The sequence below is a fragment of the Drosophila miranda genome, chromosome 3, assembly GCF_003369915.1.
Source record: "Drosophila miranda strain MSH22 chromosome 3, D.miranda_PacBio2.1, whole genome shotgun sequence".
Taxonomy (NCBI): domain Eukaryota; kingdom Metazoa; phylum Arthropoda; class Insecta; order Diptera; family Drosophilidae; genus Drosophila; species Drosophila miranda.
The window spans coordinates 7,836,445-7,863,189 of NC_046676.1; the positions used below are offsets into that span (position 1 = coordinate 7,836,445).

The 26,745-nt window shown below is 39.5% G+C and overlaps 9 protein-coding genes and 1 long non-coding RNA gene across 12 annotated transcripts; 4 read left to right on the top strand and 6 right to left on the bottom strand.

Moving 5' to 3' along the window:
• Positions 1-197: 197 nt before the first annotated feature.
• On the top strand, positions 198-3,590 carry LOC108160696 (peptidylglycine alpha-hydroxylating monooxygenase). The gene is made up of 8 exons (XM_017294848.2): positions 198-487; positions 982-1,039; positions 1,103-1,190; positions 1,254-1,326; positions 2,456-2,588; positions 2,665-2,713; positions 2,773-3,111; positions 3,191-3,590. The coding sequence occupies exons 1-8, from the start codon at positions 317-319 to the stop codon at positions 3,357-3,359; spliced, it is 1,080 nt and encodes a 359-aa protein (XP_017150337.1). The 5' UTR covers positions 198-316; the 3' UTR covers positions 3,360-3,590.
• On the bottom strand, positions 1,352-2,294 carry LOC108160697 (paxillin homolog 1). Of its 3 annotated transcripts, none has more exons than XM_017294852.2 (2): positions 2,062-2,294; positions 1,352-1,981 (listed from the first exon to the last, which is right to left on the bottom strand). In XM_017294852.2, the coding sequence occupies exon 2, from the start codon at positions 1,968-1,970 to the stop codon at positions 1,413-1,415; it is 558 nt and encodes a 185-aa protein (XP_017150341.1). In that variant the 5' UTR covers positions 1,971-1,981; positions 2,062-2,294; the 3' UTR covers positions 1,352-1,412. The 3 variants fall into 3 exon arrangements, with proteins under 3 accessions (XP_017150341.1, XP_017150340.1, XP_017150339.1); XM_017294851.2 differs by having other exon boundaries at positions 1,352-1,995; positions 2,062-2,292; XM_017294850.2 differs by having other exon boundaries at positions 1,353-2,000; positions 2,062-2,288.
• On the bottom strand, positions 3,512-10,679 carry LOC117187980 (putative transcription factor SOX-14). The gene is made up of 2 exons (XM_033391044.1): positions 8,342-10,679; positions 3,512-5,396 (listed from the first exon to the last, which is right to left on the bottom strand). The coding sequence occupies exons 1-2, from the start codon at positions 8,771-8,773 to the stop codon at positions 3,888-3,890; spliced, it is 1,941 nt and encodes a 646-aa protein (XP_033246935.1). The 5' UTR covers positions 8,774-10,679; the 3' UTR covers positions 3,512-3,887.
• Positions 5,941-7,132, top strand: LOC117187981. The gene is made up of 2 exons (XR_004472404.1): positions 5,941-6,373; positions 6,450-7,132. It is a non-coding gene; the product is annotated as an uncharacterized LOC117187981 (long non-coding RNA).
• Positions 10,680-12,878: 2,199 nt separating the features above from the next.
• On the top strand, positions 12,879-14,473 carry LOC108159121. The gene is made up of 2 exons (XM_017292104.2): positions 12,879-13,911; positions 13,973-14,473. Exons 1-2 carry the CDS (start codon positions 13,213-13,215, stop codon positions 14,180-14,182), a joined length of 909 nt encoding a protein of 302 aa, XP_017147593.1. The 5' UTR covers positions 12,879-13,212; the 3' UTR covers positions 14,183-14,473.
• Positions 14,474-14,558: 85 nt separating this feature from the next.
• LOC108159119 (anaphase-promoting complex subunit 2-like) lies at positions 14,559-17,698 on the bottom strand. The gene is made up of 8 exons (XM_017292102.2): positions 17,578-17,698; positions 17,001-17,517; positions 16,699-16,937; positions 16,456-16,636; positions 15,679-16,380; positions 15,346-15,609; positions 15,036-15,277; positions 14,559-14,980 (listed from the first exon to the last, which is right to left on the bottom strand). The coding sequence occupies exons 1-8, from the start codon at positions 17,638-17,640 to the stop codon at positions 14,780-14,782; spliced, it is 2,409 nt and encodes an 802-aa protein (XP_017147591.2). The 5' UTR covers positions 17,641-17,698; the 3' UTR covers positions 14,559-14,779.
• Positions 17,699-18,437: 739 nt separating this feature from the next.
• Positions 18,438-21,502, bottom strand: LOC108159118 (anaphase-promoting complex subunit 2). The gene is given in 8 exon segments (XM_033392257.1): positions 18,438-18,864; positions 18,920-19,161; positions 19,230-19,493; positions 19,563-20,195; positions 20,271-20,451; positions 20,514-20,752; positions 20,803-21,319; positions 21,380-21,502. Coding segments are annotated over 8 exon segments (2,340 nt in total). The 5' UTR covers positions 21,443-21,502; the 3' UTR covers positions 18,438-18,663.
• A 267-nt stretch (positions 21,503-21,769) lies between these two features.
• On the top strand, positions 21,770-25,634 carry LOC108159122. Its single transcript, XM_017292105.2, has 3 exons — positions 21,770-21,892; positions 24,349-25,118; positions 25,182-25,634. Exons 2-3 carry the CDS (start codon positions 24,669-24,671, stop codon positions 25,617-25,619), a joined length of 888 nt encoding a protein of 295 aa, XP_017147594.1. The 5' UTR covers positions 21,770-21,892; positions 24,349-24,668; the 3' UTR covers positions 25,620-25,634.
• On the bottom strand, positions 22,602-24,218 carry LOC108159120 (zinc finger protein 225). The gene is made up of 2 exons (XM_017292103.2): positions 24,126-24,218; positions 22,602-24,058 (listed from the first exon to the last, which is right to left on the bottom strand). The coding sequence occupies exon 2, from the start codon at positions 24,005-24,007 to the stop codon at positions 22,850-22,852; it is 1,158 nt and encodes a 385-aa protein (XP_017147592.1). The 5' UTR covers positions 24,008-24,058; positions 24,126-24,218; the 3' UTR covers positions 22,602-22,849.
• On the bottom strand, positions 25,617-26,639 carry LOC108159123 (AP-3 complex subunit sigma-2). Its single transcript, XM_017292107.2, has 4 exons — positions 26,515-26,639; positions 26,316-26,407; positions 25,817-26,236; positions 25,617-25,747 (listed from the first exon to the last, which is right to left on the bottom strand). Exons 1-3 carry the CDS (start codon positions 26,581-26,583, stop codon positions 25,822-25,824), a joined length of 576 nt encoding a protein of 191 aa, XP_017147596.1. The 5' UTR covers positions 26,584-26,639; the 3' UTR covers positions 25,617-25,747; positions 25,817-25,821.
• Positions 26,640-26,745: the final 106 nt, after the last annotated feature.

The window sequence follows — 26,745 nt, forward strand, 5'->3', positions numbered from 1 at the left end:
AAATTTTATTTCTTTTAAGAATATTAAGCATAAAATAACGAGCAAATTACGCTGTGGCATTTTTAAAAATAAATCATATGTTCAGGGCGGTTTGTGGATATTTCCAGCACTGTTATCGATATTTGGGTTTTAAACATCGATAGCAACCTTCACATATACTAAGCTGGGCCTACGTGTGTAAAATGTATCTCACAAATACACAGAACTAAAACCTAGGCAAACGAAACGAGCAGAACAGTTCTTCCACGTAGATTCTTTGTTTTAATTTCCTTAATTAATATTAAAATAGAATATAAACACATAAAAGGACGCAAAAATGGCTCGAAAGATTGGAATCTCAATGCCCTGTTGCTACATTTTGCTAGTCAATTTAATAAGTGTGTACAGCCTGGTGGACCAGGGGATGTACCGAAGGAATAGTTATGAATCCGCAACAGGCTCCACAGGATCTTTCCCCTTCCTGATGCCCTTGGTTTCACCGAAAACTGTGAGTAGTAGTACAGCGGAAATTAATTTTTTTTCAAGTGTCATATGGTTTGTGCCAAATACCCGTTTTCACAAAAGTACGATTACATGTGCCTGTATGTATGTATGTATAACAATCTACAGATGCTCCGCAAAAAATCCAATAGCAATAATATTATGTACAAATGAATAAGTTATACGGGGACACTGTTCCATATGGTTGGTTACTGTTTTATTTCTGTGTAGATACACACAAATAGACTTTGCCATATGGGATGCATTGAAACCTGTAGATTGCGATTTGCCCTAGGACACGGCCTGCAAGTTGCGCGGTGCTCTGTAGATAGATACATAAATACATATGTACATACAAAAAAATATATGCGTGGGGGAAATACGTTTAATAATATACACTTTGCACTTGCAAGCACCCTCGAGTATGCATATTGTTTCAAAATAACTAATCTAAAATTATTTTGTTTGTTTTTTTCTGTACGACTAATTACTAACATATAGCCGGATTTGTACTTGTGCACTCCAATAAAAGTCGATCCAACTACCACATACTATATTGGTACGTCAAAAAGTCATAGAAGCTTTCCATTAAACATTTTGTAATTTCATTGTTTTTCTAAAGTTGGATTTAATCCGAATGCAACCATGAACACGGCTCATCACATGCTTCTGTACGGGTGTGGCGAGCCAGGAACAACCAAAAGCACTTGGTGAGTTTTTTTCAATATACTTATACAACCAATAGCATAACGTATGTATTTTCTCTGAAACAGGAACTGCGGAGAAATGGCCCAAGCAACGGCTGAGGAAAAGGCCAGCCCCTGCGGACCTCGTTCTCACTCTCAGGTAAATGTGAAAATCCTTCGATTGGGAACCAGTAGTGTGATAGAAGCTAACAAAATCCTTTTTAACAGTTTAAATTTGAGTACAATTTAATTTGTAATTTGATTTCGGGTGGGTTCTCCACTGCACTTTAGGCAGAACGGGTTTCCGTTCTCGATATTGAAGTTATCAGTGGCAATACGCTCTCCGCAGTTAAAGCACTCGAAGCAACGAGGGTGCCATTTCGTGTTCAAGGCGACTATGGCTTTCTTGTCGATGGGCTCTCCACAGCCGGCGCAACGGGACGAAAAGGCTTTCCGGAAGTCATTCTTACAGAACAGATACCCGTTGACTTCGAAGAACGTCGAAGTCAACAGGTTTTGACAGCACCCGACGCACTTAAAACACTCTTCGTGCCACTTGCGTCCAACCGCAGCAATGGCACGCTCCAGAATAAGAGAGCCGCAGACATAGCACCTAGTGGCATGCTTTTTCAGAAAGCACTCGTTGCAAACCAGCTCGTTTTTCAGAAGCTTAAACTCCGACATTCCTATGGGCTTCTCACACTCCGTACATGTGAAGTGCTCCGGATGGTACGACTTGCCAGAGCTGCATATTGCCTGGTCGTCGATTTCTTTATCGCACTTGCAGCAGATCGTAGGGGCCATATTTCAAATACCTATGTGGTAGCCTCTAAACTACATATAACATATATAACAATATATATATGTATGGCTAAATTCTTGGTCAAAAACTTACAGATTCAAAATTTGCAATGTCCAAAGGGGATTTAGAATCAAAACAATACTAATTCCTTACTATAAAAATACGTAAATAAAACTAAATATAACTCATTCTGATAGATACTACTACGATAGTGATTCCATTACATTTTTAATACGTAAATGGTTTACTGTGTTCAAGGCAAAAGCTGTAATGTAACCAGTCCTTGACTTTAACCTCGTAAGCAAATGCCTACATATGTACATACATACATATGCAGACGTTTTGTTCTGGTTAACTGATTACACTGTGCGGGATAGCTACATATACAGTAGATTCGAGGTTGCTCGTGGCTTACTATTAATTGTGCACATTTCTAAAGTGCCTACCAAATTAATGTGTGTATGGTATATATTTGTTCTCAACTTAGATCCTATATGCATGGGCGAGAGATGCCCAAAAGGTAAGTTTGCCTGCGGGTGTTGGCTTTAAGGTTGGCAAGGACTCGCCAACCAAGTATTTGGTACTGCAAGTGCACTACGCTCACGTTGACAGATTCAAGGGTGAGTAAACAACAAGTTTCCTCATTGGGAGGGTGGTACTCGTACGAGTAAAACGAGTTTTTGTTTTGGTTTCCAGATGGTTCCACCGATGACTCTGGCGTGTTCCTAGACTACACAGAAAAGCCGTAAGTCTGCTCTTCCATTTTAAGCGATTGCATTAGGGTCTTACACACTTTCTCAACAGCCTTCAAAAGTTAGCTGGCACACTATTATTGGGCACAGACGGAATGATTCCCGCAATGAAAACAGAGCACATGGAATCAGCTTGCGAAATAACTGAGAATAAAGTACTATTTCCATTTGCCTATCGTGTGCACACTCATGAAATGGGAAAGGTTGTGGCTGGATATAGAGTGCGATCGAATAGCGAGGGAATTCAAGAATGGGTTCAACTTGGAAAGCGGGATCCGCTTACGCCTCAGATGTTTTACAATGTCACGAACACCGAACCCATTTTGAGCGGCGATCAGCTCGCCATGAGGTGTACCATCAAAAATACCCGTCATCGGATAACTAAAATTGGGTATGTACATCATATCTATCGTGCACGCACTCGTGTGCCGTTTCTACCGCCAGGAACTACATTTTCGTGTCCTTTGCAGCCCCACCAACGAAGATGAAATGTGCAATTTTTACCTTATGTACTATGTGGACCATGGGGAGACTCTGGACATGAAATATTGCTTCAGCCAAGGTCCCCCCTACTATTACTGGTCCAATCCCGACACCGGCCTACACAATATCCCACATATCGAAGCGAGCACCTTGTAATTTGGATAAACTCTCATGCTGTGGAATGTGCAAAATTGAAATTAAAGTATACTAATTTATTATCGAAATTATTTCTATCGTGTAACCCCCCAAATGATCATAGTTTAATGTCATAGTGTACTCTATTATGTTGGATGTTTCTTGTTGATTGATCTGTGCCGTGCCACCAATGATTGATGTAAAATATATATACGTGTAAATAAACATATGTAGATACTTCGCAAAACAAAACGATTCTTTTCTCTTCTTTATTTTTAGTTCTTTGAGAGCTAGCTATTATACGGTTCTTCGATTACCTCCAGTGTTTAGATCCCGAACATACGGTCTCTAAACAAAACTTCAAGGAAAGGAAAGAGCGCTCCGGTATAAATATTTTCAATGCAAAGCATTTTATTCTTTTTTTTTTATGTATATAATCGTATATATAGAATTTATGGAATATATATATATATATATGTATAATTTGGTGTAAAATTACAAACGTATAATTATATTAGTTATAAATTACACAAAACTTAAAGGTATTTCTCACATTTTATAATAACTTTCAAACTCATATTTGTTAGTGTTAAACTCTAAATGACTACCAGTAGGCTGAAGGGGTAAATCCTCAGATGTGTAAGCTAGGAGAGCTCCGTTGTTATCATGTGCGGTGTAGTTGAGATCATTGTTTGTTTCAATTACATTTCCGGTGTAGTCTTGGGTTATATATGTACATGGGTGTGAACCCATAGCATCTGATTCAACGAAACTATTACTTATGCTGCTGAAGACGAATTGTGGCGAATGTGAGGCGGTCAGTATGCTGCACTCGCTGTCTTCAGCCGCCGTCGGAATCGGATTGAAATCGTCATTTTGGAATGTATGCCCGCCATCTCCCCCTCCCCCATATAGACGAGTGCTGTTGTGTATCTCGATGTTCATCGTAACAGTTTGCGGTTGAACTTGATGGGAGGACGAGTTGTCGCCACCAGCGCAGTCTTCCACAAAACACTCGGAAGTGTCAGGCACATACGGAGGTATTTGATGGCTGGCCGAATGCAAGTTGGCATCATTTAAAATGTTGTCTTCAATAATATTGTGGCAATCCGAGAAGTTCGTATGGGAACTGTTGTTGGTTCCATTGTTATTGACAGAGTTCACATCTAACAAGGATTCGTCACAGAATGGCAAATACTTCTGGACATCTTCGGAGAACTCCTCCGTGGCATTCAGCGGACCTATATCGGATAGATTCTCCATCAGCCCTGCGGCTGGATCCGACTGATTGTGGTGGCTATTGGACGAAGAGTTCACCTCCAACTGGGAGTCCTCGTTGTCGGTGGAGTTTGCAAAAAATGAGTAATACTTGTAAACATCTTCGGTTAAATTCTCTCGTGGATTGGGGGAAAGATTTTCCATTTGACCTGCATTTAGGTCTGAGTGTAGTTTTAGATCGCAATCAGCATTGCTATTCGTGTTCAGAGGTAAATATTCAGATGATTGATAGCTTAAAAGATTATCGGTTGATGGTAACATAATATCAACGGCATTATTGTGCTGTTGCTCTATCGGAGCTTTTACATTTACATTGTATTTAGGTTTCGAAGTATCACCCGTGTCATTATTTCTTATACGTTTCGAAACTGAACCAGTTTGACATGTAGAGGTAGATCTTTTGCTTTTCCGGCCGGCAGTGGGGGTTCCATTAATTGCAATAGTGGACAAAGTGCTATTCTGTGTGTCATTTTTAACTTCGCTTCCATCCGCATCCTGATTCTGCTTTAGCGCTCCCGGAGATCTCGACTGCTTCTTTTGTGGCTTGTACTTGTAGTTAGGATACTCGATCAAGTGCAGCTTCCTGAGCTTCTCTGCCTCGGCTATGTAGGGCTGCTTGTCTTCTTTGCTCAGGAGCTGCCATCGTCTACCCAATTCTTTGGATATCTCGGCGTTATGCAAGTCTGGCGTTCGCTCACAAATCTTCCGACGCTCCATTTGACTCCACACCATGAATGCATTCATGGGTCTCTTGATATGGCCGGGAGAATGTTTCTTCGTCTGGAATAAAAGAACAGGTGAAACAATCATCAGCGAGCGTTAAAGAATTAATCTTTCAATTAAAAAAGATTTACTTATACGCAGTAAGAGTGAAGGGGAAACTGAACAATCATTAGTGTTTTAACTGTGAAACCAGATAGTATTAGGATCATCGTAGAACTTAATCGCTGATGTTGATTCCGGAATGATAATTCAATTTCAATAAGTTTCCCGAATAAGTTTTAAGTGTATGCAATCGCGGAATTGAAAGCACACCTCGAATGGATACATCTATAATATATGTAAAACACTCTGTTCGTGTTGTTTTTATACGAAAACACATTTCCCTATTATAAATTCATTTATATACTTATGGACGTACATACATATATACATATGAGTGTTCATTCCATATTAACGTTCCACAGATAAAGAGTTAGGAAATACAAATTCACACCAAGCGAAAGCACTGACTGCACGCACACTTGCACGGATATATGGTACGTACCGTATATCTGTGTAGCCTACATATATGCATTTTGTGTATTGCCTTGTCTATGTTCGTTTGTATGCATTTGTATCTGTACGAAAAATACGTATTCGCAGCGTTTGAAGTTCAATGTCCCTCGCCAAGGTTAATAAAACGCTCCTAAAAACGAAATATGTATGTATCTGTATCTGTATCTGTTCGAGTATACTTGTGTATATTCACATTCGATTATTAAGATACACAGACAAGTGCACGAATGTACTCGCATGCATTCAATTAATAAGCAATTCCGCCGCTGCTTCCTGGTTATGCTTTTGTGCACTTAATCCTTTAAATCATCAGACAGATCGAACGAAATCACAAACAGAACAGTGTCGTGTCTGGGGAACACAGGAACGCAGGAACGCAGGAACGCAGGAACTCGACAACCATTTGGAATAGGTCATCGCTGTGACGCGCCGCCCTCAACGTATGGCCGGCCAACGCCAGAGGAGAGAACATGGCCAATGTGAATAACCGTTTTATTCACACAAAAGAGAGACGGCAAAAACTACCTATTAATAGCGTTAACTTCGACCTTGCAGCAGTTCGTGTACCTCGTAAAGTTCATCCACACGATACCCTTGGCAGTAACGACGCCTGAGCAGGGAGCAGCAAGCAGTCAGCGGTGAGCAGTGAGCAGTGAGCAGACTTTCCGCCGAAACGAGTGATGGAAGCCGAAGAGAGCTGGGCACCGACGGTGGGCTGGATGTGATGCGATGCTCCAACGGCCATTGCCATCGCCGTGGCTGTTGCTTTTGCTTTTGGTGTTGCTGTTGTTGTTGCTGTTGCCTTTGCCCTCGCCACAAGTCTGCTCCAATACTCACTCTCAATGTCGCGTCAGACAGTTCAAGTCTAATAAGCAGCCGACTCTCGTAGATCTACACACACACACGCACACCACATAACACAGACAGTGCACACAGATACACGCAAACATAAACAGAAGTTGACTGTGCAGACACCCGCATCCGTAAGATACTCGTACATTTGTACGTATGTATGCGTACACTCGAATAAGTAAAAGTGATGAAATGGGGCTGGGAGGGCTGTTCGTTGGCTTTCGATTTTAACTGTTCTTCGCTCGGGCGGCTGTGGGCGGAGGGCCACTCCTGCTGCACGCTTAGAGCCAAAGGTCATCCAGTCCAAATACTCACACACTTACAGGCCACATTAAATGCATATACAATATTTTTGCAATAAAGATACAAATGTACTATAAACAGAAGTCAACGACGTCTCACTAAATACATGTGTCCTTATGTGCGTCTTGTGTGTGTACAATATACATATGTATGTATGTACATATATCTACGTATAGTAAGTAATACGCAATTGAGTTTGGCGTTCGTGACGCTGCTTCTGCTGCTGCTGCTGGCGGAGCCATTGCCTCCACTCCCCCGAGTCCGCACTAATAACCGTAAAAAACAAACTGCTAAGCAAGGTCAATGCACCAAATGTTCTATGAGTTTGTACGCGTACGTCTGTATGTATATGTGCACACAATCGGACATTCCATTTCATTGCTAATATTATATATTCTTCACATGTACATATGTACATATGTACATGTATATTTCAAATTGCATTTGGAGTCCCTAACAAGATGTTCTAGATATGTTCTAGAAACGATGCTGGGTGATGATCAGGTCAATCGGATTTTGATCACGTTTACCCCTACCATATCAAGTTTTTGATCAGCATTGAAGTGACGCTGCTATCATATGACACGAGTTTCGGTATCGGTCAGAGTGCAGTATCATGATTGGTACTCTTAATCACCTACTATTCGTGTGTACTGCACACAAATGCATATAAAGAAAGACATACACTCTCGCATGTACATACGTACGTATTTCCTACACGACAAATGCAAGTGAGTCATCATTAAGGGAAGCGAATCGCGGGTACAACCGCCCCGTAAAAATATGCATGGGTGCAAAAAATAAATAAAAGAAACTGCATTTCCACTGAATCCATGGATGGTAGCACTATCCATGTCTAGGGATACATCAGAAGGGTATTCGGTCATGATCGATACATACATACATACATATCGTCCGCTGAAACTAGTATTTCATCATAAGAGCACACAGCTGCATCCAGCCATGCATCAAAAGTTAAATAAATACCATGATATTGGTACGCATTCGTATACATATTCGGTTACTAATCTTGCTTAATTGTTCTGCCATATTTGTGTTTGTAAACAAAGAAATAATCGCAAGAGAAATAGAATCTAATCTACAGGAAATCTTATCAGTCAAACTTTTTGTTGACCTGTCCAGTCTGGAAAAATAATTAGCACACACAAGTAAAATACGAGTATAAATGTAGGCATTTTTCCCAAAAATATCTGCAAAATTTTGTTAGGGCTTATCTATGTGAGTGTTCAGTTTCCCCATAAGAGCCGATAAGGAGTGCATCATTAACTTACTTGAGTTGCATCTGAATACGGGGTACTGGAATTGACAGGCACCCGTGCCGAACCAAATACCACATCGGCGTCGAGGACTATGACTGTCATTTTGGGAGTGCCCTGTGCTGGAGATCTTTCGTTGTCCATGCTGGATCTGGATCTGGATCTGGATGTGGGTGTGGGGGGGTTCGGTGCAGCTGCAGCTGCAGCAACAGGCGAGGGCACAGGCACAGGCAGAGTCCCAGCCACAGCCGTCGTCGAATGAGTAATAGCTTGCTCGCTTTGTGTTTTACTTGTTGGTGTCCGTATCCGTTTCCGTATCGGTTGAGTTGGGGCTGGGTTTATTGGGGTGGTTGCAATACTAATAGCAGGCCCGTTGGTAAGCGAATCGGTATCCGTATCGGTGTTGGTGTTGGTATCAAGAGTTCCCTGAGTTGGCTCAGCTATCATCTTTCTACTTGTATCTCAAATTTGCAGCGTGTGGGGCGCTGTGTTAGTGGGGTGCATCGCACAGTTAGTTTTCCGAGTGCGTTCGTCTAGATCTGCAGCAGCATTCGCAGTAGTAGATACACATTTGTGGGTCTGGCTGGCAGTGGTATTGGTATTGGTTTTGGTTTTGGATTGGTTTGTTTGTGTGCACTCGTCGTAGCTGTAGATGTAGATGTTGATGTAGCTGGAACTGTATAGCTGGTGATAAGGCTCGGCTCTTCCAATTTTATCGGGTATTATTAAATAGAGCGGTTAGCATTTTAACCGCACATTACCCTGTGCTGTGCATGTTTATGCATGTAACTTATGTACGATTATGTATTCGTAGTCGCCTGCCCGATCGTGCTGTTTCATTTAACAATATACTCGCGCACACACAGATACTTTGCTCTGTCTTCTTTGATTGTGAATGTGAATGTGTGTGCTCAAGGTGAAACTGGTTCCTCGTTATTTATTTATTTTTTGTTTTGTGTTTGCAATATTCCAAGACTCACGTTCGCTTCGCGTTGCGTCTGTGCAATGGATTTATACTTATGTTCATATGTATATATGCTTATACGTATATGTATATGTATATCTTTAGTTTTTTATGCACACTCTCAGCTGAGCATTATATTAATTTATACATAAATGCACTGTATTTAATAGATTGGATTGAATTGGTTACCAAACACACACACACACACACAAACACACACTTGTGAAATGTTAGTTTTACGTACTGCAGTTTTGTTGAATTTTATTTTGGATATTCCTCAATGTTATCACGTTATCGTAGAATTTTCTCACAACTTCCAAGTGCAATGGGAGACTAATTGCGTATAAGTATCTCGGGTACTAAACGGGGTTTGGTTTATTTTATTCTAATGTTTTTTGTTTCAATCACAATCACACGTTCCTGTTATTGTTACAAGATTCAGTTCTCCTCAACTGAGCTGAGCTGCAGTTGAACTGCGTGATAGTCGGGCTAATCGCGGTCTGGTACTGTGCGCTGTGTAACTGTGTTATTATTTGGTGTCTCGGCTCACTACGGCTACGGTTAGTGCTGCTGGGTGGTTAGGGGACGGGACGACGGAACAGGCGAACGACAGTGTCGCGACAGCCAGGGCATTTCTTGTCCTGGTCAAAACATCGGCAGCAGCAAATAAGCCAGTCAGTACTGCGCCCGCACAAGACATCCAGCGCGACGAAGATACGAGTTCAAATGAAGCAAACGAACGACCCGAGTAAATAAACTACGCAAAAGATTTTACGTTTTTACTTTTTTGTACATATACTTATTATTTTTTGTTGTACTTATTTCTTATGCGCTCTGCTACATGCACGGTGAATATATGTAAATATATATGAATATATGTGCATACATATATGTATGGCGCATATATATGTATTATATTTTGTCCCCGACAACGGCGTCTTGATCACTCACAGCTGTTCGGTTCGAATGAACTGACTGCAAAGTTTACGACTTGAATCCCTCGCATACGAACACACAAAGTACACACACACACACACACTGTTTGCGAGCTGTGCATTTATTTTGCTAAGCAGTGAAGAGGGATAGAGCGAGAGCGAGAGCGAGAGAGCAGGTTGTGTATTCTTGTTTGTGTTTGTGCCCAATGACTCTCTCAACCAGACTTTTTTCCTCGACCAGCCAGTGACGCATCGAAGTTGATTTGGGGCTCCAAAAACATTTTCCATATATTTTTGTGGCCACAGATATAGTATTTAAGCATATTAATGCTAAATAGTTATTGTACTTTGTTATACTGGGCAGGTGTCCCTAAATGAACTCTCCAAATTATTGAAAATCAAAACTGCGTCTGATTAATCAGAACAAACGACCAACCCTCGATTCGGTCCTGTTGTTGACTCTCAACTGTTGCACCTAGCTGGTGTGAGTAACATGTGGGAGAGAGAGTGTGTGTGTGTATGTATGGAACGCGTATGAATCAGCTGTTTCGGTGTGTATTAATCATATGGCACACATAGATACATACATACACATCCAAAGATGTATACTCACAAAAAGCGAGAATACTGGCTGCGTACATATGCATGTAAAATCTGAATAATACGTATTATAAATCCATATATATGTATGTATAATAATGTATCTAATCGCATATATAGTATGTCCATATATTGATGTGGTTATATATGCATATACATATATGCAATTCAAGTTAATTATTAATGCACATAGATATATTTATATGCATATTTTCTTCAAAACGATCTAAGTACATATATACATATACATATATGTACATACATACATATACATATGGATACACATATGCTTGCATATGTGAATATGTATGCATCTATATCCCAGAATGACGCAGCGGAACAAGCACTTGCATTTTTTTACAGTTGCAGGTTTATACCTGCATTTTATACATAAAAAAAAAAAATACCATAATATTTGGTGTTTAATCGTGTTTGGACACGCGTGATTAATTTTTTGATCATATCGCGGATCAAGACACTTTTTTTTGTAAATTTCGTCAAAGATGTATTTTTAGGGTACATTTCTAAATAGTTTAGTTTTTAAAAATTTTGCACGTCATAAAAAAAGATGATGCTTAAAATGGTTTCGAAATTCAAATTCATTTTGTTATTCTGCACACTTGATCACCTATGCCCATCCTTATAATGTGATAAATGCATCTATATGTGTGCATGCTTATATATAATTATTTCTCTTCCTGTATCATATATTCTCATATAAATCCTCATCTGCTTAACCAGACTTCAAGTTAAGGCAGGTAGACTTTTTTTTTGATTTGGTCGCTTGTTATTAATAATAACAAATAACACTATACGAAAACATTATGTACTGTAATTATTAAAACCACGCAGTTAGACCAGATATAAAAATCTTATCGAAAGTTTGTTTTTTATCTAGTTTTGCTTCGCCGAAAATATACTTTAAAAGTATAATTTGGCTTGATTTTGCCTTGGTTAACATCGTCTCGTTATCTTGCACTTTAGATTGGACTTGAATTCCGGTGCAATACGATCATAAAATGGATTTCATGAAACAGCTGTTCATAACCTCAAAAATCAGAATCAGTTCTGTTATATGTTCGGTACAGGTATTACAAATAAATTAACAACATTTTTCAACATAGATATTATCCGATTAGCACGAAGCTGTTTGAACTGGTCGAATTTGTTGGGTGTACAATTTGTTCATTGTGAAAAATTATGGAACTATCGATAACCGAACTTGAAGCGGGTAATAGGCTCTGCACACTGAGCCCATCCCGGGGGAACGGTGGGATTTTTTTATGGATGTGAAACTCCTATTCACACTGGCACCATCCACAATGAGGCAACAATGAGTCCTTGTAAATTGTGTAAATTAGCCGTTGCAAAGGTCAACCCCATATTCAGGTGGAGCAGATTCAGAATATTGTTCGGCGATAATTGGATACCTCAGAATTTAGTTAGTCAGCATTATTCAAGGGAATATCAAAATTGAGCAATAGGAACGATTACTGCCTTACGTTTTTTGTTGTTGAAAGGGGTTGTTTGAAAGGGGTTACCTTTCGCTAAAACCTTTTTTTAGGCAAAATCCAATAAAAGTAAGTATTTCAAACAATCCAGTCAAGTAGAAAATAGGTTCATTTGATAAAATTATGGTTTCCAATCTTTGGCGGAGAACAAAGGTATTTTAAGACGGCATGGAGCTACATAAAGAATTTACAATCGGTAATATTTACCGCCATTTACCTCAAGTGGTTGAACTATTTAAATAGAGGGGGCTTAAGTGGGCTAAGTTCGGTTTTTCATCGTACGAGACGATATATTGTTGTTGAGAAACCAAAATTGAGGTAAAAACAATCCAATTCAAATATTTAAAAAAAGCCAGTCAAGTAGAAAATAGATTCATTAATTGGATCAAATTATGTGGGCATGGCTGAAAGATCTAACTATTTAGTAATATTCGACGGAATATCAAAAACGAGGAATGTGTATAATAAAAATTGAATTCGTCAGTATATTTACGGTATATTTTGGCATATTTCTGAGGGTCGGACGGAATATCTTGGCGATAAATCCGCGGTCACACTACTATGCAATTATTCTTGAGTAAAACGTGTAAAATTATTAATATTTTCGTAACTGGACAACATATTTCATTGTGTATATGCAAAAACAACGCAGTGCAAGGCTACAATTGTTTTAAAATCTTCCCGAAAAGAAACTGATGCAAAATATACGTAACATTTCACAACTTAGATGCATGATTTCATTCCATATTCCAATCTAATCATGGATAAATCTGCCTCAAATTAAAGTTGGCTTTGTACAATGCCACCCAAAACAAAACACAAGAAAATGGCTTTTCAAAAGGAATTCCACACGCAGAGTTGTGTTTTGAAGAATATATGTCGAAATTTCACACCCTTATGGGAACGTTGCTTGACTATTTCCTTCTCTTTGTTCTTCGAATGATTGGAAACATGAGCTCCCCAATATACGAGCACTATCGATGCGCGCCGTCGCGCCAGCATGCTGGATCATTGTGGACACCTAACAATATGCAGGAATCAGAGCCAGCGCCTTCGCTTGAACAGCGAACGGGTACGGAGAACCTGCTCTTGGATTCACTGGAGCCAGAACCTTTGGCCAACATGTTCAATTCTATCCAATTAATGGCGATTAATGTTGTCAACCAAATGCAAACGGTCTTGCAGAAACGAGTGACGTCGAAGGTGTCAACAAACGCTGCAATGCCCGGGCTCGATGCGTTTCATCAATGCGAACCGTCGTCTTGTTACTTTTTTATCGATCTGCGAAACACTACAAACCGCTTTAAGGACTCTCAGGAAGAATTTGGCAATAGCACTAGTCATCTATCCAACGACAAGAACAATAATGCTGATGACACGGCTGGTTCATCTGCTAAGATGTCTATGCAGCGGCAGAGGAGTATTTCGGAATGCAGCGATAATAGTTTTGATATTTGCTTCGAGGACGATGACGAAAGTAGCGTGCAACACACAGCATGCAGCGATGATGATGAGGATTACGAACAGTCTGAGGTGTGTGAGTGCAGCAACGACAGCTCTACAACAAACAAAAAGGTATGGATAGAATTCTTCATAAATATAAATGCTCTTGATCCTCATACTTGTGTCTTAATAGGTGCGTTTCAACTTGAAGCCCGAAGTACATGTTATGCTCGCCTGGGACTTTGCTTATCGGGCAGCGCGGAAGAGCGAGTGGCAAGTGATGGCTCGGGATCGTTTCCGATTCCAGCAGAGGATTCATCGTGTAGCTCCAATTCTAAATCCCATCCTGACTCCAAATCACAGAGAACAAGTCTACAAGGCTCGATTCCGCAATGTAGAATAATTCGTTTTATAATTTGTATTCATACCTGAATTATTCGTTGATGTAAATATTACAATTTAGCCAGATTACGATTACGACCTGTATTAAGCACACTGTTTGAGTAATCAATGTAACCGCTGAGTTTGTGATTGACCTTTTCCAAGCCAAAAAATATTCAACCTGTAATGGCTAGCACGTAAACGAAATTTCATTTTGCTTTTCCGCTAATATTTAGTACCATAAGGAAATTGGATTTGTTGATAGAGGGATAAGATAATATTAAACTGCTAAATAAAATAAGTTTTAGATGTATTTTATATAGCGTTACTGTGTCTGGAAACCAAAAGGTGCACCCTTTCATATACATATATTACATAAATAACCCAAAACCATTAACTAACAAAGCCAAAAGTTATATATTTCAAAAAGTAACGACTTCATTTTGAGCGGAGTGACTCTTCATATAAGAGAACACTTGAAAAACAGTCTGATAAGGTGCGATTACGGTTTGATAAGAGAACCGATTCTTCTAACGTTGAATTTCATAAATTTTATCATTTGTATGAACCGATTTCTTCATTCATGTGCGTACTATTCATTATTCAATACGCTCCCAATTTACTTGGCCAATTGATAAACTCCACCAGAAAATAGAAGCTTATGTTCTCTAACTTTACGCTGCAGGAAGTGTTTAAGCTCGTCTTGAGTAAACTCCACGCCTCCACTATGCGAGGCAAAGAGTTTTAGCATCTGATGGATTCGATCGATGGGCATGGAATCGAGGTTGGTGAGCATGCCCACAATATAGGACCAAAATACCTAAAGTGATTTCCAATTAAATAATCTGTTTGAATAGAGTCTGAGCTGCACTTACTTGAAGTTCCTCCTCCCTTTGATCGCTGGCAGATGCCATGGCCGACTCCAAATCTTCTTCGTCGGCCTCGGCAAGACTCATTTCCTCAAACTGTGACTTTTCAGTTTCCTTTTCTAGAAGTGTAAATAGTCCCGGGGAAGATTCTGAAATCAAACCATGATTTTGCCAAAAACTTATCCGACGCCTGAGCGCTGATGCAGGAACTTTTGTGATTGAACTAAGTTCCTCAATGGTCCATTCACCTGTTGAGATTGATTTTTTTAAAATTGATTTCTGATTTCTGAGTTCTTTTCAATGGCATAGTCCTTACTCTTGTTCTGGAAATGGTATATGATCACGGCCAGCGTTGGGCTCACCACCATGTCCATTGTTCGGTCTCCGATTTCAATAACAATATTGACGCGACCTGTTACCGTACGCCAGTTGAGAGTACGGTTCCCCTTATACCCCTCATAGGCCTTGGTATACTTTTTGAACTCATTCTCGATTTCCTCTGGCAACTGAAGACTCTCCTTGTTAAAGGATGGCCAAAACTGTGCAGATATAATGAGCGAAGAGATGTCAAACATCTGATCTAAAATAGCAGTAGTAATAATGTTAATACATCTGATTACCTTCGATTGATTGATTGGATGCTACTCACTTTCATTGATATTTCCATCGCCGTGAATGTGCGCGTTGATTCGCTTTGAATCGGTTACGTCCTTCAACATCACCTCGCAGCTGTGCAAAAGCGATTCCCCAAAGCGAATTTTTAACAGTTCTAGATTTCGAATTTCCTTTTCTGAATTAAAATCGAGGTGTGCGAGCAGTCTGTCTGCCATCAAATTGCGATATTCGGTCATAAATAGCTCTTTGCTTCCATATATATCAACCACCATTGATATGATATCAGCGGATCGCATTATCTTTGAGTTGTTGTATTTCATGAGATTAGCATCGATTCCAAATGGATCCGGTTCCCAGTTCTCCCAATTGCTGAACTCGTCGGGGCCAGACTCCTTGCCATCTTTGATTGACTGCCCTTTGGCCAATTCTTCGGACAAGTCGGTTGGTCCCTCTTCTGTAAGTGCTGTTACAACGCGTCGAACTGTGTCGCTGCGTTTACGCAGATAATCTTTGATTGGGGCAGTAACCATCTCCAAAATTACCCCAGATTGGTCCAGATGACGAATTGCTTTTATGGCGGCTACGTATCCAGTTAATATATCCATCGTATTAACCCCAGGATGCAGAATTCTGGTTTCCAACGAGCTTCTCAGTGACTCCGTTAAGTAGACTCGCATATCAATTTTCTCCATACAAATCTTCAAGTCATCTATGGCTGGTATTGAATCTGGATAGTCTACGGTACAAATTTACATGGTTTTATGTGTAAAGATAGGAAAGGAATGAATATATAATAAACATATAAACCTACCAATTATAATACTGAAGAATTGGCCAATAACGCTCTGGGCAAACGTTTCGTACATATAATACGTGAGTTTGACTTTAAAGGATTGAACAGATGAGGGAACTTCCAGTTCCTTGGCACTATCTTTGTTTTGCCAATCTGTGAAAATGCTCTTCAACCATGTCATTATAACATCTGCCAGCCACTGTAAAGGATATCCTACAGTTAGCACAAGTTAGTCTCCTAATGGAGGACTGCATGGCCTACCTTTTCCAGTTGCTTGAGGTGACTTCTATCAAAAATACCCTGGCACGTGTCGTTTATATGCTCTTTGATTTTGAGCTTTATGAGGGATGTTAAAGCACTGCCAGTCAAACGATCTATTAAGTTCATCTCAAACAATTTCATATTGGTTTTGTTCACCATTTCAGTAAGTCGCAGACAGCAGCACTGCTCTACGTCGAAATTGCAGCCGACGCATAACAGTTCGTCGAATACCTCCGAGTCTACAAATTATAAATCATAAGCCTGCAAAGTAAATTATTATCCATAATTTTGTATGTACGTACCGGCTGTTGTTAAAGCAAGATGCGATGCTTTGGTGTAGAGTTTGAAATGAACCCAATAGAAGGCTCCCACAACCACACTGAATGCTGGTGGCAACTGGGACAACAACGAATCACGTAGGTAGGATTTGATGGAATCTTCGTGCAATAATTTCGCAGAGCTTTGGCCTGAACTAATTTCCGGGTTCATAAGACGTGCAAGTCGGGGTTTAACTTGCATTAAAATGTTAAAGCTATGATACAGCTCGTTAATAGCATCAATGAACTGGGTAAACAATTTGTTCTTATCCGGAAGTGATTCTATGACTAGCGCTTGGTCTTGTATGCATGTTTGCAGATCTGTTGGTAAGCTGTCTCCTTGAAAATGCTTCCAGAATTTGGGCGCAAGTACATTTCGAATCACCGACTGAATTTCTAGATCCAAAATTGCCGCAAATGTGTCAATGTTGCCCAATTCCTGTAGGTGCCGGCGAACATTCTCGTACACCGCTTCTTCAACCGGCTGAGAAGGTCCAGGGCTCTGTGAAAATGTGTTATGCTAATAATAAAAATATCCATGCTATCAATAAACAAAACCTACCCCACCACCCAGAACTGGAAATATTTTCAGCACGTCCAGCCACAAAACATCAAAGTCGCACATCTTATTCTATTAAAAAATGAAAACAATAATTTGCAGACCAGGTGAAAAATCGAACTTAGCACACTAAGTCCCCCTCTATTTAAACAGTTTAACTACTTGAGGTAAATGACGGTAAAAAATTACCGATTGTAAATTTTTCTTGTAGATCCATGCCATCTTTCCTCTGAACTTAAAAAAAACACGATACTGCGCTAAAAATATTCAATTTTCATTATTTATTCGGTGAAATATGAAAGTACCTCTTGGTCTACAATGGGTTAATCGTTCTCCGTCAAGGATTGGAAACCTGATGTTCGATTTGATTTAGTAGGCCTTTCATAACTGAAAACAAAATTTTTTCCGATTGATAGATCAATTTTCTACAAGATTTGCTAATTTTAACTACTCCATTTTATTTCATTTTTCTAAAAAAAGTGTTTTATCGAAAAAGGTTAAACAAATAACACATAAGTGAGTAATCGTTCGTATTGCTCAATTTTTATATTCCGTTGAATAATGCTGGCTAACTAAGACTCTCAGCTCTACCCACATAATTGTATGACATTGATAAATACATTTTATACAAGACTAACTGCTTTTAAGTACTCCCTTTTATATTAAAATAGTTATACAAAAAATAGTGGCAACGGAATTTGAAATCACCTCGGTGAAGAGAGGATTTGTTGATAGAGGGATAAGATAATATTAAACTGCTAAATAAAATAAGTTTTAGATGTATTTTATATAGCGTTACTGTGTCAGGAAACCAAAAGGTGCACCCTTTCATATACATATATTACATAAATAACCCAAAACCATTAACTAACAAAGCCAAAAGTTATATATTTCAAAAAGTAACGACTTCATTTTGAGCGGAGTGACTCTTCATATAAGAGAACACTTGAAAAACAGTCTGATAAGGTGCGATTACGGTTTGATAAGAGAACCGATTCTTCTAACGTTGAATTTCATAAATTTTATCATTTGTATGAACCGATTTCTTCATTCATGTGCGTACTATTCATTATTCAATACGCTCCCAATTTACTTGGCCAATTGATAAACTCCACCAGAAAATAGAAGCTTATGTTCTCTAACTTTACGCTGCAGGAAGTGTTTAAGCTCGTCTTGAGTAAACTCCACGCCTCCACTATGCGAGGCAAAGAGTTTTAGCATCTGATGGATTCGATCGATGGGCATGGAATCGAGGTTGGTGAGCATGCCCACAATATAGGACCAAAATACCTAAAGTGATTTCCAATTAAATAATCTGTTTGAATAGAGTCTGAGCTGCACTTACTTGAAGTTCCTCCTCCCTTTGATCGCTGGCAGATGCCATGGCCGACTCCAAATCTTCTTCGTCGGCCTCGGCAAGACTCATTTCCTCAAACTGTGACTTTTCAGTTTCCTTTTCTAGAAGTGTAAATAGTCCCGGGGAAGATTCTGAAATCAAACCATGATTTTGCCAAAAACTTATCCGACGCCTGAGCGCTGATGCAGGAACTTTTGTGATTGAACTAAGTTCCTCAATGGTCCATTCACCTGTTGAGATTGGTTTTTTTTAAATTGATTTCTGATTTCTGAGTTCTTTTCAATGGCACAGTCCTTACTCTTGTTCTGGAAATGGTATATGATCACGGCCAGCGTTGGGCTCACCACCATGTCCATTGTTCGGTCTCCGATTTCAATAACAATATTGACGCGACCTGTTACCGTACGCCAGTTGAGAGTACGGTTCCCCTTATACCCCTCATAGGCCTTGGTATACTTTTTGAACTCATTCTCGATTTCCTCTGGCAACTGAAGACTCTCCTTGTTAAAGGATGGCCAAAACTGTGCAGATATAATGACCGAAGAGATGTCAAACATCTGATCTAAAATAGCAGTAGTAATAATGTTAATACATCTGATTACCTTCGATTGATTGATTGGATGCTACTCACTTTCATTGATATTTCCATCGCCGTGAATGTGCGCGTTGATTCGCTTTGAATCGGTTACGTCCTTCAACATCACCTCGCAGCTGTGCAAAAGCGATTCCCCAAAGCGAATTTTTAACAGTTCTAGATTTCGAATTTCCTTTTCTGAATTAAAATCGAGGTGTGCGAGCAGTCTGTCTGCCATCAAATTGCGATATTCGGTCATAAATAGCTCTTTGCTTCCATATATATCAACCACCATTGATATGATATCAGCGGATCGCATTATCTTTGAGTTGTTGTATTTCATGAGATTAGCATCGATTCCAAATGGATCCGGTTCCCAGTTCTCCCAATTGCTGAACTCGTCGGGGCCAGACTCCTTGCCATCTTTGATTGACTGCCCTTTGGCCAATTCTTCGGACAAGTCGGTTGGTCCCTCTTCTGTAAGTGCTGTTACAACGCGTCGAACTGTGTCGCTGCGTTTACGCAGATAATCTTTGATTGGGGCAGTAACCATCTCCAAAATTACCCCAGATTGGTCCAGATGACGAATTGCTTTTATGGCGTTTTATGACTCCGTTAAGTAGACTCGCATATCAATTTTCTCCATACAAATCTTCAAGTCATCTATGGCTGGTATTGAATCTGGATAGTCTACGGTACAAATTTACATGGTTTTATGTGTAAAGATAGGAAAGGAATGAATATATAATAAACATATAAACCTACCAATTATAATACTGAAGAATTGGCCAATAACGCTCTGGGCAAACGTTTCGTACATATAATACGTGAGTTTGACTTTAAAGGATTGAACAGATGAGGGAACTTCCAGTTCCTTGGCACTATCTTTGTTTTGCCAATCTGTGAAAATTCTCTTCAACCATGTCATTATAACATCTGCCAGCCACTGTAAAGGATATCCTACAGTTAGCACAAGTTAGTCTCCTAATGGAGGACTGCATGGCCTACCTTTTCCAGTTGCTTGAGGTGACTTCTATCAAAAATACCCTGGCACGTGTCGTTTATATGCTCTTTGATTTTGAGCTTTATGAGGGATGTTAAAGCACTGCCAGTCAAACGATCTATTAAGTTCATCTCAAACAATTTCATATTGGTTTTGTTCACCATTTCAGTAAGTCGCAGACAGCAGCACTGCTCTACGTCGAAATTGCAGCCGACGCATAAAAGTTCGTCGAATACCTCCGAGTCTACAAATTATAAATCATAAATTATTATCCATAATTTTGTATGTACGTACCGACTGTTGTTAAAGCAAGATGCGATGCTTTGGTGTAGAGTTTGAAATGAACCCAATAGAAGGCTCCCACAACCACACTGAATGCTGGTGGCAACTGGGACAACAACGAATCACGTAGGTAGGATTTGATGGAATCTTCGTGCAATAATTTCGCAGAGCTTTGGCCTGAACTAATTTCCGGGTTCATAAGACGTGCAAGTCGGGGTTTAACTTGCATTAAAATGTTAAAGCTATGATACAGCTCGTTAATAGCATCAATGAACTGGGTAAACAATTTGTTCTTATCCGGAAGTGATTCTATGACTAGCGCTTGGTCTTGTATGCATGTTTGCAGATCTGTTGGTAAGCTGTCTCCTTGAAAATGCTTCCAGAATTTGGGCGCAAGTACATTTCGAATCACCGACTGAATTTCTAGATCCAAAATTGCCGCAAATGTGTCAATGTTGCCCAATTCCTGTAGGTGCCGGCGAACATTCTCGTACACCGCTTCTTCAACCGGCTGAGAAGGTCCAGGGCTCTGTGAAAATGTGTTATGCTAATAATAAAAATATCCATGCTATCAATAAACAAAACCTACCCCACCACCCAGAACTGGAAATATTTTCAGCACGTCCAGCCACAAAACATCAAAGTCGCACATCTTATTCTATTAAAAAATGAAAACAATAATTTGCAGACCAGGTGAAAAATCGAACTTAGCACACTAAGTCCCCCTCTATTTAAACAGTTTAACTACTTGAGGTAAATGACGGTAAAAAATTACCGATTGTAAATTTTTCTTGTAGATCCATGCCATCTTTCCTCTGAACTTAAAAAAAACACGATACTGCGCTAAAAATATTCAATTTTCATTATTTATTCGGTGAAATATGAAAGTACCTCTTGGTCTACAATGGGTTAATCGTTCTCCGTCAAGGATTGGAAACCTGATGTTCGATTTGATTTAGTAGGCCTTTCATAACTGAAAACAAAATTTTTTCCGATTGATAGATCAATTTTCTACAAGATTTGCTAATTTTAACTACTCCATTTTATTTCATTTTTCTAAAAAAAGTGTTTTATCGAAAAAGGTTAAACAAATAACACATAAGTGAGTAATCGTTCGTATTGCTCAATTTTTATATTCCGTTGAATAATGCTGGCTAACTAAGACTCTCAGCTCTACCCACATAATTGTATGACATTGATAAATACATTTTATACAAGACTAACTGCTTTTAAGTACTCCCTTTTATATTAAAATAGTTATACAAAAAATAGTGGCAACGGAATTTGAAATCACCTCGGTGAAGAGAGGATACCATCGACTTTATACGATGCTCGCGAAATAGAAATTGTTTGAAAGTGAATAAGTGAAAAGAATACGAATGCTAATTTAATAGATTGATAATATAAACCGTCAATATAGCTTCAACACAATTTCGTAGTGGAAATATAAATAAAAGTATATAATATACCGTATATGGTAACCCTGCAGAATAGTGTAAAAATATATCGATACTACGGTATCACTATCGATATGCTCCGATGCGAGTACTGAGGAAATCACCGATTGTATTGAAGCTATTAGCAAGAAAAGTTCAAATACTTATTTTAATTTCCTGCGTGAAGAATATTTTAATTACCATTCGGACATAATTCAACGTATGGAATGATCGCCCCACTGTACATTTAAGCATGCAGATCAATTAACTAAGTTCAATTGAAGTTTGAAGAGATAGATATACTGACTATGTATGTAGTATATATATATTCTTTTAATGTAAACATCCCAGTCCAAAAGACAAACATTTTAAAAATACATACATAATGTTCTGATAAACACAAATTCATTTAAGCAAAATTTTCATATGAAATACAGAGAGAAAAGTATTTACACACATAAAAGTTACGATTTTACAGAGCCAGGAATAAATATTTATAGGAATATTGTTAAATTGCAGAATTATTTATTTTTATTGTACTGTGTGTCACCCAACACACGCCTGTTTTAGCCAATATAAATTGGGATGCCAATGGCTTTGTAACTTATTGAATATTTAAGAGACTATCGTATTTTCAAATGCGTCTGCTGATGCTTTTTCAAGTGATCGCTTCGTACAAAGCGTCGTAAGCATTGAGGACAGGCATAGGGCTTTTCGCCCGTGTGCGTTCGTATATGCCGGTTAAGATCATCCTGCCGTTTAAATCGCTTTTCACATTGTCGGCAGCGAAAAGGACGATCTTGCACAAACTGAGGTATACCATAGGTACTAGGACCATCCTGTGGCGGCAATTGAGACAGTGTATTTACAATTTCGTCGGCAGGCTCGTACTTGACCTCAGGTTTGGAGTTAAGAAAAGATGGCAACTGACTTTCAGGTAAAGGTGCTACAATCTGGTACTTGTCACTATGCTCGGGACGTTCCAATTTGATTTTCAGTGGCTTGTGCTGAAAATCAACTATATCCGCAGGCTGTTGTTGATGTCGGTCTATGTTCTGCTCCCCTGTACCCAGCACAGCCATGAAGTGGAACCCCGATTCTGGCTCTGATGTTTGTTTCCTGGATGATTTTAACCGAACATTGTTGGGTATCGAACGTTTAGGAGTGCTGCTCTTTAGTTGCCGGTCATGTGTGGCCAGGTGCTTTGTTAGGTGATCACTGCGGGAGAACTTCTTGGTGCACTGCACGCACTCGAAAGGCTTCTCCCCCGTATGGGTGCGCAGGTGCCTATTGAGTTCGTCCGATCGGGTGAAACCCTTTCCACATTTGGGTTCGCTGCAAACAAACGGCTTGATGCCTGTGTGCCATGTGAGATGGGAGCGCAGGTGAGAGCTTTTTCCATAGCTTTTCGTACAGTTGTCATAGGGACAAACGAATTTTCGTTTGGGGTCAGCTGCATGTGGAGTAGCTAGTAGTTTGATGGTGGGCATTATGCGAATTTTAGAATTCCCGGTGAATTGCGAACCATCTCCGTTTGAATTCCGGTTATTCTCAGTCTCAACTCCGTTGTGTACATTTTCGAGATCCAATGGCGCCGAATCATTCTTAAGATCGCCAAAAATGGTCGAGGCTCTAAGTATTATATCTGACGCCTGTTCATTTAAATGTGTGCCGACCGCTAGTGTCGGAAACGCTGGTGGTGGTTTCATGGATTCTATAGGCGTTAACGTTGATGTCGTCAGCATTTGGGGTGTGGGCGTGTTTGCTACTACTTGTGACATTACGCTCACGTTTGAGTTTCCTTAAAAGCCGAAATGTGTTCCGTATCCAGTCTGCAATTTTAAACCAACACATATATACAATCAAATACGAAAGGGGCAGTTTAATTATTTACTTTACCCTATTTATATTTGTCCAAAATTCATGTAAAGGAAATTCTGCTCAGTGGGCGTCGGCCGTATTTATCAGTAAAATGGTCCCTCGTCACCATAGCCAGCACGGATAACGATTTAGTTTTGAATTGCATGTGCCGTACACAATTTTTTATAGATTAAAACCAGCAAAAATACATATTCAATATATTTTAATTTAACTGTATTTTTTATTTTATTTATATCTGCAGAACATTATATAGCGATGGTTGTAGAGTTGTATGGCGATATAGCGACCAATTGACTGACACTTATTGATGGCACTCTGAAAACTATCGACAGAACTCAGAGTCAAGTGAGGTGCTATATTTATAATAAATATTATTTCGGCTGTTCAGGTAGTGTTTGGCCACAGATTTGCAGGTTGAAAGTCTAAAACTCTAAATTAAATTAAATATATATGGTATCGAACTAAATATTGAAACACCTGCGACTTGTGTCATCGATAGCTATCGCAATAGTTTGGTTTGGTGGAAGGAAAAATCAAAACATTCATGGACTAATTAATTAAATGAATTATCTTAAAATGTCTGCACCTATTGATGATGTCGGAGATTATTCCCAAGCTAAGAGACAGAGCCGAGTGCCGCGCAAGCCAACCATATGGAGCCGCGAGAAGATTTCCAAACTAATCGAGCTGTACCGAAATTCGGATTGTTTATGGAACCACTACTCGGATTTGTATAAAAACAAAGATTGTCGCAGAAAGGCGACTGAAAGCATTTGTACAACTCTTGGAATTACCAAAAACGATTATGGGAAAAAAGTGCATAACTTGCGAAATCAATTCAATTCAGAATTGAAAAAGTTGGAGCGTCGTCAGGAGGAGACGGGTGGTGATTCCAGTCCCATGGCTGTCAAGACGACTTCTCGGTGGGTATATTTTCAATCTCTGATGTTTTTGAGCTCTATTATTGAGCCGAGACCTGGATATCAACAAAATGGCCCTACACAATGCAAGGTGAGTAGCCTAAATATCACTGAAGTATTCTCCTTCTAAATTCATTCTTGTTGGCTATTTTAGAAACTGAGTGCAAAACTGAAGGGCGTCAGTAACGACGTAGAAGAAGTAGACACACAGAGCTCATCTTCAGTATCGAAAGGGCAATTCGAGTCCATGGACCAACTGGTCACTGTTGTAGACGAAAGTAAAGCGCATCAAAGCATCTGTGAAACAATTGAAACGTGCGTTCCTGAATACGCATCCACTATCCTATCTGCATCGACCACTTGCACAACCTCTATTCCAACGCGACAAGTAGAAGCGGCAGGAACGGTGTCTGTCCCAGCACACGTCAGCATTGCTCGGGATCAGTGGGACTCGTTTGGTGATCTAATATCTAATGAGTTTCGCAACCTGAATTCGGACATTTCACGCAAGAGACTCAAACGGAAAATAATGCAAGTTATGCTGGAAGTCGGAGAAGAGGATGATAGAGAAAATGCTAAACAAAATAAATAAGTTTCTATAGATAAATAAGCTGCATTTTATTCGGTAAATGAGAGTGGGTACATAAATCCAACATGACCTAATATTATTAAAGCATCAAAACGTGGAATACGGCGTTGTGCTCATGGGAATTCATACAGCTGAGGAAAAATAGATATTAGAGTCAATCAAATGGGTCAAAATTTGTCTCTCGCTATGGTGGAACATACATTTGTCAGAACTTTAAGTCCTTAATGGCCTGGGGCAGATCGGGTAGCTTTATATCTTTAATCTGTTGAGGAATGTTCATACTCTTTACAGCGCTAACGGCTCGAGCAGGAGCTGCTGAAATACCCGCCTCCTGTTTGACGATCTTATTCTGCTCCTCAATTCTTGCCATTATATCATTCATATTTGTTTGGAGCACCATCCCACCCATAACCAATTCCGATAGAATATGATGTACGGCATCAGCATGGAATATTAAATCCAGTTCACAAACGTTCTCAAAGCACTTGTCTAGGGTTTCAACAAATACTTGTATCAAATCAAGAATACCCAGTTCGCTCTCTGAAGAATCCACACAGAAGACAAAGTACAATGTGGCATAGTGGCGGTATATCAGCTTATAGTCCGATCCACCAATCAAGCTATTGGTAAGAACAAATTTTGTTAGCCACATACTATGTATGTACGTCCACGGAGGACTTTGGGATTTATAGAACTCACCTGCCGCCTTCTAGAAAGTTACAAACATTATCGTCTCTCTTGGAGACAAGCTGAAAAGTCTCTTTTATGATTTGTTGCTGCAGATTCTCATCCTGAAAAATAAAATATAGTGTATAAAAACTGCAGTCGTCATAAGTCTACGCACGATTGTGTGCACAAGCACGGAGGGCACATTTGATTCTAAAAGAGTTAAACTTACGAAATATTGATAAAATTTGGAGAGCCTCGGCTTCCCATGGTTGTTAAATACAAGAATAGCTTTAATCATTTCTAATTGTGTAGTAGTTCCACAACCTGCAATGTTTGAGCAACCAGCTGTTTTCTTTCAAGATAGCTATCGAATGCTACGATACTTTCGCTTGCTTTCTTCACTACCGCTTTAGTCAGATAGCTTTATGACACTAGACTAAACTAACTTATTTTGGAGCGA

Bases quoted from the DNA above. Each gene is read 5' to 3' on its own strand.
- LOC117187980 (XM_033391044.1), bottom strand. From the start codon at position 8,773: ATGATAGCTGAGCCAACTCAGGGAACTCTTGATACCAACACCAACACC. The intron at 5,397-8,341 runs GTAAGTTAATGA...CTTTTATTCCAG, and splicing joins CGTATTCAGATGCAACTCAA to ACGAAGAAACATTCTCCCGG.
- LOC108159119 (XM_017292102.2), bottom strand. From the start codon at position 17,640: ATGTGCGACTTTGATGTTTTGTGGCTGGACGTGCTGAAAATATTTCCA. The intron at 17,518-17,577 runs GTAGGTTTTGTT...ACATTTTCACAG, and splicing joins TTCCAGTTCTGGGTGGTGGG to AGCCCTGGACCTTCTCAGCC. The intron at 16,637-16,698 runs GTAGGCCATGCA...TATCCTTTACAG, and splicing joins ACCTCAAGCAACTGGAAAAG to TGGCTGGCAGATGTTATAAT.
- LOC108160696 (XM_017294848.2), top strand. From the start codon at position 317: ATGGCTCGAAAGATTGGAATCTCAATGCCCTGTTGCTACATTTTGCTA. The intron at 1,191-1,253 runs GTGAGTTTTTTT...TCTCTGAAACAG, and splicing joins GGAACAACCAAAAGCACTTG to GAACTGCGGAGAAATGGCCC. The intron at 2,714-2,772 runs GTAAGTCTGCTC...CTTTCTCAACAG, and splicing joins CTAGACTACACAGAAAAGCC to CCTTCAAAAGTTAGCTGGCA.
- LOC108159123 (XM_017292107.2), bottom strand. From the start codon at position 26,583: ATGATTAAAGCTATTCTTGTATTTAACAACCATGGGAAGCCGAGGCTC. The intron at 26,408-26,514 runs GTAAGTTTAACT...TTTATTTTTCAG, and splicing joins CCAAATTTTATCAATATTTC to GATGAGAATCTGCAGCAACA. The intron at 26,237-26,315 runs GTGAGTTCTATA...TCTTACCAATAG, and splicing joins AACTTTCTAGAAGGCGGCAG to CTTGATTGGTGGATCGGACT.
- LOC108159120 (XM_017292103.2), bottom strand. From the start codon at position 24,007: ATGTCACAAGTAGTAGCAAACACGCCCACACCCCAAATGCTGACGACA.
- LOC108159121 (XM_017292104.2), top strand. From the start codon at position 13,213: ATGTCGAAATTTCACACCCTTATGGGAACGTTGCTTGACTATTTCCTT. The intron at 13,912-13,972 runs GTATGGATAGAA...GTGTCTTAATAG, and splicing joins GCTCTACAACAAACAAAAAG to GTGCGTTTCAACTTGAAGCC.
- LOC108159122 (XM_017292105.2), top strand. From the start codon at position 24,669: ATGAATTATCTTAAAATGTCTGCACCTATTGATGATGTCGGAGATTAT. The intron at 25,119-25,181 runs GTGAGTAGCCTA...TGGCTATTTTAG, and splicing joins ATGGCCCTACACAATGCAAG to AAACTGAGTGCAAAACTGAA.
- LOC108160697 (XM_017294852.2), bottom strand. From the start codon at position 1,970: ATGGCCCCTACGATCTGCTGCAAGTGCGATAAAGAAATCGACGACCAG.